The 16,312-nt window shown below is 41.4% G+C and overlaps 2 protein-coding genes across 2 annotated transcripts in view; one reads left to right on the plus strand and one right to left on the minus strand.

Moving 5' to 3' along the window:
- The first annotated feature begins 115 nt into the window (after positions 1 to 115).
- On the plus strand, positions 116 to 14,181 carry PDHA1 (pyruvate dehydrogenase E1 subunit alpha 1). Its single transcript, XM_008154556.3, has 11 exons — positions 116 to 264; positions 4,112 to 4,171; positions 4,710 to 4,883; positions 5,686 to 5,812; positions 6,950 to 7,041; positions 7,776 to 7,868; positions 8,568 to 8,723; positions 9,124 to 9,195; positions 11,311 to 11,378; positions 12,568 to 12,676; positions 13,350 to 14,181. Exons 1-11 carry the CDS (start codon positions 208 to 210, stop codon positions 13,512 to 13,514), a joined length of 1,173 nt encoding a protein of 390 aa, XP_008152778.2. The 5' UTR covers positions 116 to 207; the 3' UTR covers positions 13,515 to 14,181.
- A 164-nt stretch (positions 14,182 to 14,345) lies between these two features.
- MAP3K15 (mitogen-activated protein kinase kinase kinase 15) overlaps positions 14,346 to 16,312 on the minus strand; it is a 75,782-nt gene continuing 73,815 nt past the window's right edge. Inside the window, exons 28-30 of the mRNA XM_054714896.1 lie at positions 15,344 to 15,435; positions 15,185 to 15,261; positions 14,346 to 14,614 (exon numbers count right to left, since the gene is read on the minus strand). Of these exons, the coding sequence (XP_054570871.1) occupies positions 14,527 to 14,614; positions 15,185 to 15,261; positions 15,344 to 15,435 (257 nt within the window). The 3' untranslated portion in view covers positions 14,346 to 14,526. The remainder of the gene's footprint in view (positions 14,615 to 15,184; positions 15,262 to 15,343; positions 15,436 to 16,312) is intronic.

Here is a 16,312-nt window from a genome sequence, read left to right on the forward strand (position 1 = left end):
GCAGGCCTCTCCTGTGGGCGGGGCATTCCCTGAGAACTGTCCTGGTTGGTCCACGGCCCGGCGAGGAGGATGACGTAGCACCGCCTCCATTACTTCGCGCTGCGGCTAAGGCGTGGCTTCCGCTCCGGGCGCCTGAAGGAGACTAGGAGACGGCTGGGTCGCCGTGCTTGTGCCGGGAGTCGCTGGCCCTGCCGCTACCCTCAGTCCATGAGGAAGATGCTCGCCGCCGTCTCCCGTGTGCTGTCGGGCGCTGCCCAGAAGCCGGTGAGTTGGCGTGAGCCGCCCGATGTGTGGCGCGAGCGGGGCCGAGGCTGGAGGACCCGGAGGGTGGGCCGGGCCTCGGCGCGCGGTGTGGCGGTAACTATGGCGCGGCGGAGTGCTTCCGGAGCCGCGAGCCTTTGTTTTGCCTCCAGGCGATGCGTTTCTTTCCCGGCCTGGGGAGGAGCGGCTGCTGGGCCACCTGCGCCGCCCGGGTGGGGGTGGGGGGCTTTACGATATCCGCATGGAGGTCAGCCGCGGCTCCAGGCGCCCGGGGCTCCGTGTGCCCCAGATCTGCCTGTGCGTTTTACTGCAGACAGAAAAGGGGGGGTCTTGGACTTATCGAGTCTCCAGTTGACCACCCTTCCCGGTCCACTCATTTAAAAAAAAATTATTGTTGGTAGTATTACATCTGTCCTCCTTCCCCCCACCCCCTTACCGGCCCCACTCTTTTGAAGTCTTCCTAATTACCTTTCTCTTGACCCAGAGGCCGTGTAGACTGTTAAGAGCATGGAATCCGGAGACTGAGTGGCTCCTTCGAACACCATCCTCACCGTTTACTAGCCCTGCGACCTTGGGCAAGGTGTTTTTATTTTTAATCCTCTCCGAGGATATGTTCCTATTTATTTTAGAGGAAGAGGAAGGGAGAGAAACATTTATGTGAGAAAGTTGAACCGGCTGCCTCCTGCACGCTCCCTACCGGGAACAGAGCCTGAAACCTGGGCATGTGCCTTGACTTGGAATGAAACCGTGAACTCTTGGTTCATGGGTCGAGGCTCCACCACTGAGCCACACCGGCCGGGCTGAATTGAGTTTTGAGTTGCAGTCATCTGTTAACTGGATAAAACAAGAATGGAATGGAGCTTCATTCCGTCAGAAATTCTTGTTGAGAGAAGACTATTGTAGTGGGAATGGATTCTCCACGTATAACATTTCTTTTTCTTTAATTTTTTTAATGATAAGAGAGTGAAAGAGTTAATGCTCCTTACTTTGAGCTACCCCCCTGCTTGGCTATTTTGGGTATTTTTTTCTGTTGCCTGCATATGTGGCACAGAGGAAAGTATTTTTAAATAACTATGTATTAACCCTAGGTTGTGTGTCTGTGGCCTGAACCCCCGTTGCATAGTTCCCCCTTTTAGCAACAGAGCAAATTCGCTAACCAGTGTTTCTCTCAGCTGTAATAATTGATGTGTTCCCAGAGTGCTCAGTGCCCTTTGGGCTCTTGGTTCTCGTGTGCTCATTCATCAGCAGGTTTCCGTTGTGTTAACACAGACTGCTTAGAATGTTCAGAGTGTTGGTTTTAGAATCATAGATCTATACTTTTTTTTTTAAACTTAAGTACCTGTCATTTCATATTTGAATGAGGTTGAGTTTTCAAAATTTTTATTTCACAGGTTAAGTTGCATTTAAAATTTTATTCTTTGTCTTATTGTTTGAATTTATGACTCCTTTTGTGAGACTTTTTTTGTGTGTGAAATCTTACCACCATTATTATTATTATTTTTACTTTTTAAGTAGTAGGTAAAATGTTTCACTTATACTGGTAGAGTCTGGAATTTAAAAAAATATTTTCTCTTTCACTTGAATGGTTGCTCCTCAGGGGAGACCTGCAGCCAAGCTATCCCTCCCAATTTTTTAAAAATTTGTATTTATTGATGAGAGAGAAGGAGAGAGAAACACTGATGTGACATCAATCAGCTGCCCCTCCTCCCCCAGGATCGAGCCCACAATCTGGGCATATGCCCTGACCGGGAATTGAGCCCATGACCTTCTGGTGCATGGGATGACCCTCAACCAACTGAGCCACCTGACCCTCCCAATTCTTCATCACTGCACTGTGGGTGTGGGACCTGCCCGTTCTGTGTCTCTACCTCTCCTACCAGTCTTGATGTGGCTTCTTTATATTCTTGACTGGAGGCCCTGTGCACCAAGCAGGCCTAAGCTGGCAGTCGGACATCTCCCAGAGTGGAGACGGGAGAGGCTCCTGCCACCGCCCCTGTGCTTGCCAGCCATGAGCCAGCTTCTGGCTGAACAGCACCCGGCATTCCCTCTGTCAGAGCGCGCTGACCACCGGGGGAAGCTCCTACGTTGAGTGTCTGCCCCCTGTTGATCAGTGCTTGTCATAGTGACTGGCTGATCCACTGTTTGGTCGATTTGCATATTAGCCTTTTATTACATAGGATTATGGGACTTCTGATAACCTAGTCTTCAGGTGGTTCTCAGTGTTGGTTCTATAATTTAATTGTAATTTTGACGTGATCCTGGGAGGAGGTGAGCATAGCATTTACCTACTCCCCTGTCTTTACTGGAAATCCCAAATCATTTTTTTAACTCCCAAAAATAACACATCTGTTTTGTGATTGCCAAATATAACGTTTTGTCTGTCCCCTTACCCCTCTCAGCTCCATTTCTTCCCAAATTTTTCAATTTTCTTCATTTATTCTTAGGTATTTTAATGGACTTTCTCTACTTCTACCTTAACTGAAGCATTTGTTTCTAGAAGTACTTAAGCTTTTTTCCCTCCAGCAATATCATTGCCTTTACTTGTTGGTTTTATTAGATAATGGTATGTTGATGGGTAAAGAGATAAGATTATAATAGTTTTCTGCCTGGAGGCTTGTACACTTCAAGGTACAATTATCAGGTAATCTTAACCCCTCCCCAAGATGAAGTCCAGTGTTCCAGTGTTAGAAGCTTGACTATGAACATATCAAAAGTACTTTTTTTTTAAAAAATTTATTTCAGAGAGGGAGAGAGATAGAAACATCAATGATGAGAGAGAATCATTGATCGGCTGCCTCCTGCACACCGCCCCCCCCCCCCACTGGGTATGGAGCCTGCAACCAGGGCATGTGCCCTTGACCAGGATGGAACCTGGGACCCTTCAGTCCGCAGGCCGACGCTTCATACACTGAGCCCAACCGGGTAGGGCCAAAAGTCCTTTTTGTGGCATCTGAAGAATGTGCTTCAATCTCCATGAAAAGTAGTCATGTTGGTTTACACATCAGTGTGTGAAAATGTGGCAGAGTGTGGCTAAAATAGTCCGATAATTTAACCTGTACCTTAGCCATCACATAGAATATTTTTGCTGCAAGCAGGTACGTTCAGTTGTAAGAATGAAAAGGTTTTTACCCCACCAAGCGGTGACAGCCACTTATACATCAAGAAGGGAACACTGTTGTAGAGAACATCTCTCCCTTGTGGGGCTTCAGGAGGAACCTACCCAAGATATAATCTGTTTACATTATAAAACAACCCTCAAGTCCATTGTTTTTAAGTCAGGGAGGGCTAAATACCATTTCTTTGGTCTTATACATTTCTCACTAATATATTTATCTCATACTTTGAGTACTCTGAAATATTTTTCTTCTAGATCCATTTCATAGAAAAGTGGTTTGCCTGAAATAGGGATTGAATCATAGTTTTATTTGAAAAATGATTCTGAAAGTGAAGCTTAAGCTTGCTCACTATATCTGATTATGACTAAAATAGCATAAACAAAGCGCACAGATTATCTAGTCTTTTCAACTTGGCCTTTGATTTCATTATATCCTCATTGCAATTTCTTTGAAAACAAAGTGACTAAGTGGATTGGTTTGGTTTTTGCCCCCATTTTCTTTCTGTTGTTTGTCTTCAGATAGAGAGGTACAATCGTGTTTCATTGGCCAAAGCATGGATTCATTTGGAAGACAAGATCTCGATGCAGTGCAGAGAAGGGAGATAAGCCAGTGAATATATTGGGGCTTATTCAAGTTCCAGGACTGCATCCTGATAATGGATTAGTAATAGTAATGACTTTAAAAATAACTGAGAATAAAAATACTGATATATTTGTATATTTTGGTCTTTCAAGGCAAGCAGAGTGCTGGTGTCATCCCGGAAATTTGCAAATGATGCTACATTTGAAATTAAGGTAAGAGGTGTTAACTTTTCTGCAGGTCCCCTTTGATATACAGTTTTACCCTTGGAACAGAACAGTTGATATTTTTTGCTTTTTTACCATTTTCTTTCAAATGTTTTGTAATCCAAGGTTCAGAGACGTTTAGCAAAAAGTTACTCTTCTTACTTAGCAGCTTGCTGGTGTTTGGGATAGAAAGAAGGGCAAGCTAAAAAAAAAATTAAACACTCCAAAGTTTAGAATGTGATTCGGTAAAACTTTTGAGTGAGAAGATTCTTTGAATACTTTTTTGAAAGTTGGTCTTTCAACCTAGAACTCATTTGACTTTGAGGGGTTTTCAGTGAAAGTCATCTTAGAAAGATTTCCTTCCTCCAGTACCCATCCCATTGCACAGTGAGCTTTATGACATAAGGGGTCAGAAGCAATATGCAGCATTTCTGATATGTCCCTGTGGGTTTTTGAGTTAAATATTATTTGTGATGGAGTTAGATCTTAGAATGGGGTTGGCAGTGTTTACATTGTAGTAACTGGAAGACAACTGATGCCATTTTAGAAGTGTGACCTTCACCGGCTGGAAGAGGGCCCTCCTGTCACCACAGTGCTCACCAGGGAGGATGGCCTCAGATACTACAGGATGATGCAGACTGTTCGCCGAATGGAGTTAAAGGCAGATCAGCTGTATAAACAGAAAATTATTCGTGGTTTCTGTCACTTGTGTGACGGTCAGGTGAGTGATAGTTTTGTAATAAAATCGTGTTATTTAGGAATTTAAGTGTGGCTTCTACTTAGTGGCTATTACTCTGCCTTATACATTGGGCGGATTCCAGCTGGTATTTTACAATAAAAGTGAAAATGCTGAGTGAGAGCTGCTATGCAGCTTATGCTAAAGAATCTATTCATGCATTACATCACTGATTTCCTCTGCCTTTATGGTATTGTGATCACCTGCATTGGATATACTTTTGGGGTAAAGGGTTTTTTTTTGTTTCCTGTGTATGTGCGTGGGCGGGGGGTGGTTAGACCAAGGACTACAAATTTAAATTCCTACAGGGACCAGCTAGGTAGAATAAATGAGTGAAGAAAGCTAGCTATACAAAATAGAGAGTGTGACAAGGACTGATGGTGAACTGGAATAGACAGCTCCCACTCGTAGGGGATGTCATGACTTGGTTCCAGCCAGTTGGTGCCATATGGAAATACGGGGCTAATGCTTCCTATTGTTCATTTCTTCAACACAAGACAGAAGACTTGATTTTCTTGTGAGATTCCCTCTATTTTAAATGTTGACATCTGATTCGGGATTTCTTTTTAAATCACCTTACAGCCCAAAGAAAACATACATCTGTGGATTGGCAGTTTATGGCTTCTGCTTGGGCCTTACCATCCACTCTGTTTCTGATGATAGAGCTACTTTCTGTGGTTATTAAGGAAGAGTTCAGCTAGGCCAAATGTTTCATATTAGTCTAGGAAACCTTTTATCTAGAAATGTGTATTGTATTGATTAATTGATGCTTCTTCCTTTAATGCAGGAAGCTTGTTGTGTGGGCATGGAAGCTGGCATAAATCCCACAGACCATCTGATCACAGCCTATCGGGCTCATGGCTTTACCTTTACTCGTGGGCTTTCTGTACGAGAAATTCTCGCAGAGCTTACAGGTTTGTTACTAATTTACAAAAAGGGGAAATTAATGAATCTAGTTTTTATTTTTTTTAAAATATATTTTATTGATATTTTACAGAGAGGAAGGGAGAGGGATAGAAGGTTAGAAACATTGATGAGAGAGAAACATCGATCAGCTGCCTCCTGCACACTCCCCACTGGGGATGTGCCCGCAACCAAGGTACATGCCCTTGACAGGAATTGAACCTGGGACCCTTAAGTCCACAGGCCGACGCTCTATCCACTGAGCCAAACTGGTTAGGGCTGAATTTAGTTTTTAAATCTCTCCTATTAAGATGCTAACTCCCACCCTAGCCAATTTGGCTCAGTGGATAGAGCGTCAGTCTGCGGACTGAGGGGTCCTGGGTTTGATTCTGGTCAAGAGCACATGTCTGGGTTGCAGGCTTGATCCTCAATAGGGGTGTGCAGGAGGCATCCAATCAATGATTCTCTCTCATCATTGATGTTTCTATTTGTCTCCCTCTCCCTTCCTCTCTGAAATCAATAAAAAAATGTTTAAAAAAGATGCTAACTCCTTATGAGTTAATATTAAAAATTTGAATTAAAAGAAATACAAACATTCTCTCCCTTTTGAGTAAACTGACCATTTTTGAGGTCATCTGAGCCTTCAGGTTAAAGTTTAAACAGATTAGCTCTATGAAATCAGAATTGTGTTTATTATCACTGTAACATGCCAGAAGAAACATAGCAGTCATTGAGTAGAAGCATTTCATGGTTAATAGTATAAATTCTAGGATTCTCCTTAGTATTTCCTTTTGTCTTTGTTCCCCTTGACTCTTGAACTATTTAGTGTGCCAGTGTAGGAAAAATTGAATGTTTGTAACTGCCACAAAAAAAAACAAGCCACAAAAAACCAGGCCAGGGTACTTCTCTATCATCTGAGGGGAACTCATTGATGAGAGAGCTGGAAAGGTTAGGACCTGGGGCTAATCTGACCTTTATTATAAAAGGACTTGGAGAAAAGGAGGAATATGTGTTTGTACAGAGGGGCAGGTGCTTATACAACTTAATTGGCCTCTAGAGTTCTAATGGATGAGCCTCTTAAGTAAATGTTTGGGTGTGGTTTTGTTTGCATATTTGGTCTTTGATGCATATGTGTGTGCCATTTCTAGGACGTAGAGGAGGCTGTGCTAAAGGAAAAGGAGGATCAATGCATATGTATGCCAAGAATTTCTACGGGGGCAATGGCATTGTTGGAGCTCAGGTAGTCAAGGATGGGGATTGCATGCTTTCCTAGATTTGGCCCTTATCTCTGTCTTTACAATAGTTCATGCCCCAGAGAACTTTCCTCTGATGTATTTTAGTACTCTTGGAGCTTAGAGGGCTTAACAGACCTATTGCTTTGTACCCTACCATTTGATCATTTAATAAATAGATTTGGACAATGACTTATAAGTAAGCAAGAGCCTCTAGCAGTGGAGCTATACCTTTACTTTTTTATTTGTATTTAAGTACATTAATTGTTTTGTCACATCCACTTGGCCCTACTTCTTCCTGCTATAGACAGTGCTGATGCCGGTGCCAGACCAGGAGGGCTTACTTAGAGTCCCTATGCCAACTCCATGTTTTTATCAATTAGTGAATAATGAAGAAGGAACAGCATAAAATCATATCTAGATTGTTTGGTTTACTTTCTAATATATTGAGATTTCTACAATATGTTTTTTTTTATGCCTAGGTTTCATTTTTTGCCTCTTTTAATTGGATCTTTGAGTTCAGAAATGTTATTGCTTAATAGTTGAGAGTATAATAATTACTCATCTTACTCTCTTGCTTTATTTCTAATATTGGGGGTGGAGTGAGCATATTGGGGCAGGGAGAGTTTGTAGTGACAGTATAATTTCTATCTCAATTTCTGGTGAAGAGTTAAAATTCAGAGCATTAATTTCTCCCCTCGTGGATTTCTGTGCTTTCTTTCTTGGTTGTCCTTAATACTAGGTGCCCCTGGGAGCTGGGATTGCTCTGGCCTGTAAGTATAATGGAAAAGATGAGGTCTGTTTGACTTTGTATGGCGATGGCGCTGCTAACCAGGTGAGTATGTGCCTCTTTCAAAGTATTGACTATTCTTAGGTCAGTTTGTAGAGAAGATATTATTTACTAGTTAAAATAGACAAGGTAAATTTGGGTTTTATGGCCAGATTAGAGATTTACCTCTTGGCATATTTCGTAAGTGCTTTATAGGGATGCACTCCTGTGAGGGAGCTCTCCTTTGCTGTACCTCAGTGCTTCACAAACTTTGTGGACCTTTTTATATTTGAACCCATTGCAAACCAATTCTTAAACCAGTGCTGTGATGTACTGATTCAGTCTCTGGAAGGCCTTGGCATTGTCAAACTCCTCTCATAGTTTCTGAGCCTTGACTCTGTGCTTTTCCGATCATGGTCCGAGGCGTCACTAGTCTGGATGGCACTCTTTGAGGCCCTGCTGTGGATGCTGATTCTTAGATACTGGTTCACTCTGGTTATCCATTGAGTCTCTTAGAACTTATAGTAAAGCATAAAACTAGGTAGCCACACATTTTTATATGTTCCTCTTTTCCCTGGTCTATATACTGCCATGACCCCACAGAAATAAGTGGTGTTTGCTTTTCATATCCCTTATTTGGAAGATGATGCTTGCTTTTTAGACTTTATGAAAGCTTTCTCTGCCAGGTAGAGTAGCAACTGTTAGGATGAAATCTGAGAAAAACAGCAAAGTGAACTCACTTGAACTTCTTATGCATACTTCCAGGGTCAGATATTTGAAGCTTACAATATGGCAGCTTTGTGGAAATTACCTTGTATTTTCATCTGTGAAAATAACCGCTATGGGATGGGAACGTCTGTTGAGAGAGCAGCAGCCAGCACTGATTACTACAAGAGAGGGGACTTCATTCCTGGGATGAGGGTAAGGACACCTTCATGGCTCAATGCCTCTGTGTGTGTACTTGACAATTTCAGACAGATTGAAGAGTTGTATTTTCTAATCCTCACTTGATATTTTTCCCGTTGATTTTTTTAAGAGAGTGGAAGGGACAGAGGAGGGGGAGAGAAACAGCAAAGGGAAAGAGACATATTGATTGGTTGCCTCCAGCATGCACCTCACAGGCAGGAGATGGAACCTGCAACCCAGGCATGTACCCTTCATTGGGAATCAAGCCTGCAACCCTTAGATCTGTGGGCTTTAAGCACTGAGCAACTACCCAGGGCAAGAGTTCTATTTTCTTAATGCAGGAGCAGCTCACATGGAGTTAAGATGATCTTAGGCAGTTTGATTTATACTCTGCCCCTTTACCATGTATTAACAGGTAGATGGAATGGATGTCCTATGTGTCCGGGAGGCAACAAAGTTTGCAGCTGCCCATTGTAGGGCTGGAAAGGTAAGACACTATCTGAGGCCTCTGGGCTAGAGATTGCTAGTGATGTTTATCTGTCTTAAAGTTAAAAGATTGCCTCCCCCATGTCTGTCATAGGTATGCAGGGGTAGCTACTCACTGAGGCGCATAAGATAGAAGTAGAGTCCGGTCAAGTGAATCAGATCCCTTTATAAATAGTTGTCTTGGTAGCTTACCTCCTGGGAAACATTCCACATTGCTTCCATTTGGGGTAAATCTTCCAGGGCTTCCTCAGCATTTTGTCTCTGTCTTCATCGTGACACTTGATCTAGTTTGCCTTTTGGTTTGGTTAATTATGTGCTTCCAACCCCCCATTAACTATAAGCTTACGTGAACAGTTTGGGGACCCCCATAATGGTCAGCAGGGAACTTTGCTTATATTGTATAATAGGCATTCAGTATAAGTTTGTCTTCTATAAATTAAATATTATGGTTGAAGTATGTAATCTTGGTCTTGCTGTTTCAGTCCTAAGAATCTTGACCTTTCAGTTATGCAATGGAGAGAACAGTGAGGTTGGCCTGACAAGAGGAATATGTACCATCAGAGCTAGTGGGAAGATGTTTTTCCTAAATCAATGTTCCACAGCCCAGAAAGCATGCCCAGAGGTTCACCTTTCAGTGACTTCTGTGTGTGTGTGTGTGTGTGTGTGTGTGTGTGTGTGTGTGTGTGTGTCTGGGCAGTAATGTAAATTAAGATTTGGCTAGCAGTGATAAAAATGAAAGAAAGGGAGTGAAGCTGCCAGGGAAATGCAGAGCAATTAAAGAAAAGAAGAATAAACTAGAGCATGATGAAGATGGCAGGTTGGTGCCAGCAGGCTCAGCAGTCTGGACTGCAGGACTAGGGGTCCAGGCCCTGGAAGCTGGGTACCGTGCCCCTCTCTCCCAGTTTCTAAAAGAAGACATGGGGTCTAACCCTACATGGAAACAGGATCAGTGGTTCGTAGCATGTGTTGACTTTCCCAGCCTGACCAAAGCTTTATCTTGGAATTGGGGAGCGTCTGGAAAGCCCTTATCACCACCCTTTTTACCAAACCCACTGTATTTCCAAATGGCTGCTGGATGACATAACAGAAAGAAGAGGGGACAGTTATTGAGGGCTTGACATATGTCAGGTACTGCACTCAGTATTTTTAAGTATTAATTGGCACAACTCTGAGTTAGGTTATTACTGTTTTGCAGATGAGGAAACAGAATATTTAAGGGTACATAGCTAGTATACAGTATATTACACTAGGATTGGAACCCAAGCACTTGGACTCAGAATCTCCCTTTTTATGTACTACACCAAACTGCCCAGAGATCCTAGATTCACTTCCTTCCCCAAAGGGTTGTAGGGAGCTAGTGTTGTATGAGCAAGCTACCTGGTTGTAGCCACGCTGGCCAAACTCCCAGCAGAGAGATAGATGGGGTCAAGTATCAGCGTACCTGCCAGCTTCTTGTTACACACTGGCCAGATCTGCATGTAGCAGGATTGGTTGCTAGCCCCTACAGAACACTGCCTGAAATGGGTGTGAGATGGAAATTCACCTCCCCAGCCTATCTTTAGTTCTCCTATCCTTTTGTGCTTTCCAGCACACATGGAGAGTTGCTTTAATCTTATTTTGTTTTAGTATTTTTCCCTAGCGCTTTAAAAGGATCAGTATGCTTATAGATGTCACCTGTGATTGGAGGAGAAAGACTAGCTTAGTGACCCTAAAGATAAATGCCACCCCCCTTTCTGCTGCCATACCTGCTTTCTAATAGGTTTTTCTTCCTTAAACTTAAGCTGTTTTTATAGGATTATATGACAAATGCAACACTGATGGAACAAACGTTCTTTAACATCAGTAGGCTCTGTAATAATGCTAAGTGCCTTTGTGATTCCTAACAAATTGGGGCAGGTTCCTGTTTAAAATGAGAATGAAGAAACATGCAGTCAATCTGTATGAGAAACGAGAACAGATAAGCAGCAGTCAACTAATAAGAAATTCCTGACAACTCACCTGATTTATGGATCTGTTAAGAATATGTTTGATCCTGCAAGTGTGTGCATTTGAGGCCATTGATTGTTGGTGTTCTGTGCCTGTGGTCTTGCCTAATCTCCCTTGGGTTCTGTTTCAGGGGCCTATACTAATGGAGCTGCAGACTTACCGTTACCATGGACACAGCATGAGTGATCCTGGAGTCAGGTATGGTCATGGGAAATAGTATGGTTTGTAAAGTGGGATGTGCTATGAATGGTGCTATTCACATGAAAAAGCAAAGCATTTCAACATTTGCTTGTTTGAAATCAGACACTAGCTGGCTTCAAGTAAACATGAGTCCTGGCTGGAAAGCAGTGCCTCCCAATAAATTGGTTCCAATATAGAAAGTATTCTGAAAAATCCCTACTATATAATATCTATGTTAGCATGAGCAGCAATAACATAAAATTGCCGAGAGAAATTCTTCCATAAAGCAGGTCTGATGGTGTAGTAAATTGGGGGGCATTACCCCAGATTCTTTCATGGCATTTTTTTCTAAAGTGAGAAATTGAAAATGTTCTAGCTGGTATGGAGTGAGGCCAGCTGGCACATGGGGCATTCAGTATGTTGAAATAGATGAGTCACAAAAAGATAGGGTACACTAGAAGATAGTTTTACGGGTCAGTTAGTAATTCTGGCATGTAATGCTGTGTCCCAGAGAGTGACACAATAGTAGATTTAGTCAAAGTAAGCCATAGCAAGCCTTTGAGTGTAGAGTGGAGGAGTTCTAAGGGAAAATATAAAGAGCAACTTATATGGAAAAATGCACTTTCTGTAATTCTGTTTTCAAAAAATAGTAGTCCTTTTAGTGTTATTTCAAATGATGCGTGGGATAAGGATGTATTACAGATTCAAGAATTCGAAAACCTGTTATGCAAGTATTTTGCTGGCCACACGTCTTCAGGGTCTTAAGGGAGAAGAGAAAGGCACATTTATTTCCTGCTTGACATTCTACTGCCTCCGAGTCTGTGATTATCACTGCCAACAACCATCTCTACTGTCCCCACCTACGTGAAATTTAGGAGCTTGGGAGGGGGCAGTTGACACAGAAAGAGGCTCCACCACTTTCTGCAGACCCTACCTCTAGATCAAAGATGCAAAGAAATACTTGGCCCCTGTGGTCACAATGCTGGAGAAGCCAGGTGAATTAATTGCCAGTATAGTTTTCTATAGATCTAAGCAGCTCTTACAAAACAGCAGGCTCAGTTCTTATGCTTTGAAAATATAATTCTGTCATTCCATCATTGACATAGGTATTGATGAGCTCCATCTCAGCAACATACTTCCATTTATCACAGAACTCTTTGCTATACTGGAACTGTTCTTACCTACTTCTATGTTTCCCTCCCTGTAGTTACCGTACACGAGAGGAAATTCAGGAAGTAAGAAGTAAGAGTGACCCTATCATGCTTCTCAAGGATAGAATGGTGAACAGCAATCTTGCCAGTGTTGAAGAATTAAAGGTATTGTTACTCTTGGTGGTTTAAAAGTGGGCTTTCCTTTCTGAGCAATTGATATTTCTTCACACAAAAGTAGCTGCCACTTCTCAGGAACTACCTTATGGGAAAGTCTCTATCACAAAACATTAGTAATATTGGCCAAAGCCTGTTAAAACTTCCCAAGAGCACAATTATTTTTTCCTAGAAATATAGTTTGGTGATTATTTTTATTTTTTATTCATGTTTCCACACTAGAGTGTGTGTGTGTGTGTGCGTGTGTGTGTGTGTGTGTGCGCACATAGTTACTTTAAAAACATTTTTATTGATTTCAGAGAGGAAGGGAGAGGAGATAAAAAGCATCACTGATGAGAATCATCAATAGGCTACCGCCTGCACGCCTCCTACTTGGGATCGAGCCTGCAACTCGGACATGTGCCCTGACCTATTTCATAGGTCGATGCTCAACCACTGAGCCTCACTGGCTGCGATATATATAATTACTTTAAATATTGATGTCTGTACTATAAAATATTCCTGGGTATGTCATTGTGTCACTTAGTTAAATAACATCTTTATAGCAGCTATTTATTAGTACTAGAAGAATTGTAGTTACACTAGTGACAGGATCAGAGAGTATAACTACTTGGTACTTACACTGTTGTTTATTTAAAAATCTCAAACTGTAATCTGATTTTAGGAAATTGATGTCGAAGTGAGGAAAGAAATTGAGGATGCTGCCCAATTTGCTACAGCTGATCCTGAACCACCTTTGGAAGAACTAGGCTATCACATCTACTCCAACGAGCCACCTTTTGAAGTTCGGGGTGCAAATCAGTGGATTAAGTTTAAGTCCATCAGTTAATGGGAGACTGCATGTAATGGATGGTTACATCTTCAGTGGGCTATTTGACAGCAACTAAGGAAATCTTGTTGTTCTCACCCATAGAATGTATGTAGATCAAGGTAGTATTGCATGCAGTTTATACAGTATTGCATTAAAGGTTATATTAGATTTATATAGGTCTAAATAGGTAACAGACTTTGCTTAACCTTACTTCAGATTATTTCCTTAAAACAGTTCTATTTGATCTTGTTTGTACACTATTTTAACAAGTACTTTTTAGTTATTGAAAGAAAAAACAATTCTTTGTATGCCTGTCCAATTCTGCCACCTTATTGTTTGGGGGGGGGTGTGCGGGTAGGGGCTCATTCCCCTGTCTGGCCAAACTCCACACCTAACAACAGCGTACATTAATGCACACACACGCCTGTAAGACAACATTTACTATAACCAGGCAGTGGGTAGAAGGACAGTTCCATTTTTAAATAGGACTACACAATCATTTCAAAGGTCAAATAACTTAAAGTGCAATTAACCAGTTACTATTAACTTATAACCTAAAACAGTGATTCCCAGCCTTTTTGTTAAACACCTATTGTTTTATCTTTGCAGCAAGTGCTATATATAGGATGTGCTGATTTTTTTTCGTTGAAGTAAATTAAAATTCATTTTTAAGAATTCCATAATACTCTGGATGTCAAAACTGTGGCTCCCTTACTGTTCTCACAATACATACCGTTCTACTCACCTTTAAAATGTTGATAAACAGAGGCATAAAACATGAAAGCCAGTGAAAACATTTTATTAACTCTTTAGAACTTCAAGTTTTTAAACAGTTCATGGTGATTTATGTGTGTCTGTATGAGAAACACTTAACAACAAAGATGTCAGCTTCTTGCTCCCTCTGTCCTCTAACTCTTTAGAACTTCAAGTTTTTAAATTATTCATGGTGTTTTGTGTGTGTGTGTATGAGAAATTTAACAACAAAGATGTGGGCTCCTTGCTCCCTCTGTCCCCTGGCTTTGCTGACTGATTAAGCCTCATCTTGGGTTGCTGGGGCCCCCTGGCTCCGTCTTCTGTACTGGGAGACTTCATTCCAGAGCCTGCGGAGGAGCCCACCACTATGAAACAAAAAGAAGTCTTTAGAGTTAAAAGAAAACTTTAAAGCGACACCACAGACTACTACTTTAGAAGCCCTATAGCAAAAAGTATAGTATATAATTCTAGGCTTGTCTAGATTTCCTATCACGTTGTAAAAACTTAGTTAAAATAGAAATATGTTCTTTTCACACATGGAGGTAACGTGCCCCAGCAGGAGTGGGACATTGTCTTAGAGGTATATGCAGGCGTGCTGATCTGTACAGAACAGCCCATTTAAGATGACATGGGAACCAGAATGTAGGCTGCAATTTAAAGACATGTTTTGATATAGCGCGGAATGGGGAAAGCGCTTATTTCGCCTTCCTGCTTTTCCTACAGAGCCTTTAGCTTCTGCCACCTCCTGGCTTTACTCCCAACTTGAACCTGGGAAAACTGCAGAGTTTAAAGTTTTCTAAACCATAGGAAAAGGAATTAAGTTCAATGAAGGGAGAAAGGTAGCAGCAGTTTGTTTTCTACTACTATATTTAAAAGCATAATCACATGAAAAAAGTTTTTTTCTATTGTACAAAGTGTTCTGAGGCTGTTCTTACCGCAGACCAAGGTATCTGAGTTCTTCCTGAGTGATGTCATTAAGAATATCAGAAAGTTTGTAACCTTCTTTAACAATCTGAAATAAAGATCAAATACATAGGAGTAAGCACCTTTGTAATAATAGCATAGGATTGTTTTTTTGGGGGGTATAAATTTACCTTTTCAATAGTATTTGCATCTGCTCCTTGCATTTGCAACCAGTCTACAAGCTCTTGATATGTTCTCTGCTCATAAGATGATGCTGTGTTCTCTGTAGTAATTAGAAGTTTGTTTTATTGTATATTGATGTGTAACAATAAAACTTCAACAGTGACAAGGAAATAAACTATTCCAGAATGCAAATGTAATGTGAAAAGGAAATGGATTGAGCCTGTCTCAGCTGCTCTAGTACACAGTGTACAATAGTCCAGAGTCAAATAATCCTTACCTGTGGCCTTTAGCTAGTTTGGAACTTGGTTATATATCACTTTAAATTCTTATTCCCATCTTTAAAATGCCTTTTCGCAGGCGTCCCATCCCTAACTGCACTGGAAATCAAAGGAGGAAATATAGTTTTTAGTGAGATTTTGCCTCAGACCTCATCCATTCACATTCCAAGAGGTAGCTGCAACCCTTTTGTAAGCAGCACAGAATGGACAAAGCTGGTTTACTGAGGTGTAACTTAACAGTGAACGACCCACTTTTAGGTATGCAACGAAGTCTTGTGACCATTATAGTCAAGATACAGAAATGTCCAAGATGTGCAGCAAAGAGCCACATCTTTTGTTATCAATCCCCTCTCTCCCCTGCCCATTCTGATTTGTTTTCTGTCCCTATAGTTTTGCCTTTAACAGAATATTGTGTAAATAGTCTATATTTATGGAGTCATAGTATATAGCCTTTTGAATCTGGCTTCTTTCACTTAGCATAACACTTTTGCGATTCATTCTGCTTTTAATGTACCAGTAGTTCCTTTTTGTTATTGATTAGTATTCCGGAATCTACAGGAATACTTAGTGGTTAATTAGAGAATAATCTCAATTGTGTCACGGTTAACTAGAATATTAGCTTTTATTTTTTTATGTTAATCCTCACCTGAGGATTTTTTCCCATTTTCAGGGAGAGAGGAAAAGACAGAAACACCAATG

The sequence above is a fragment of the Eptesicus fuscus genome, chromosome 1, assembly GCF_027574615.1.
Source record: "Eptesicus fuscus isolate TK198812 chromosome 1, DD_ASM_mEF_20220401, whole genome shotgun sequence".
In the NCBI taxonomy this organism is placed as follows: Eukaryota; Metazoa; Chordata; class Mammalia; order Chiroptera; family Vespertilionidae; genus Eptesicus; species Eptesicus fuscus.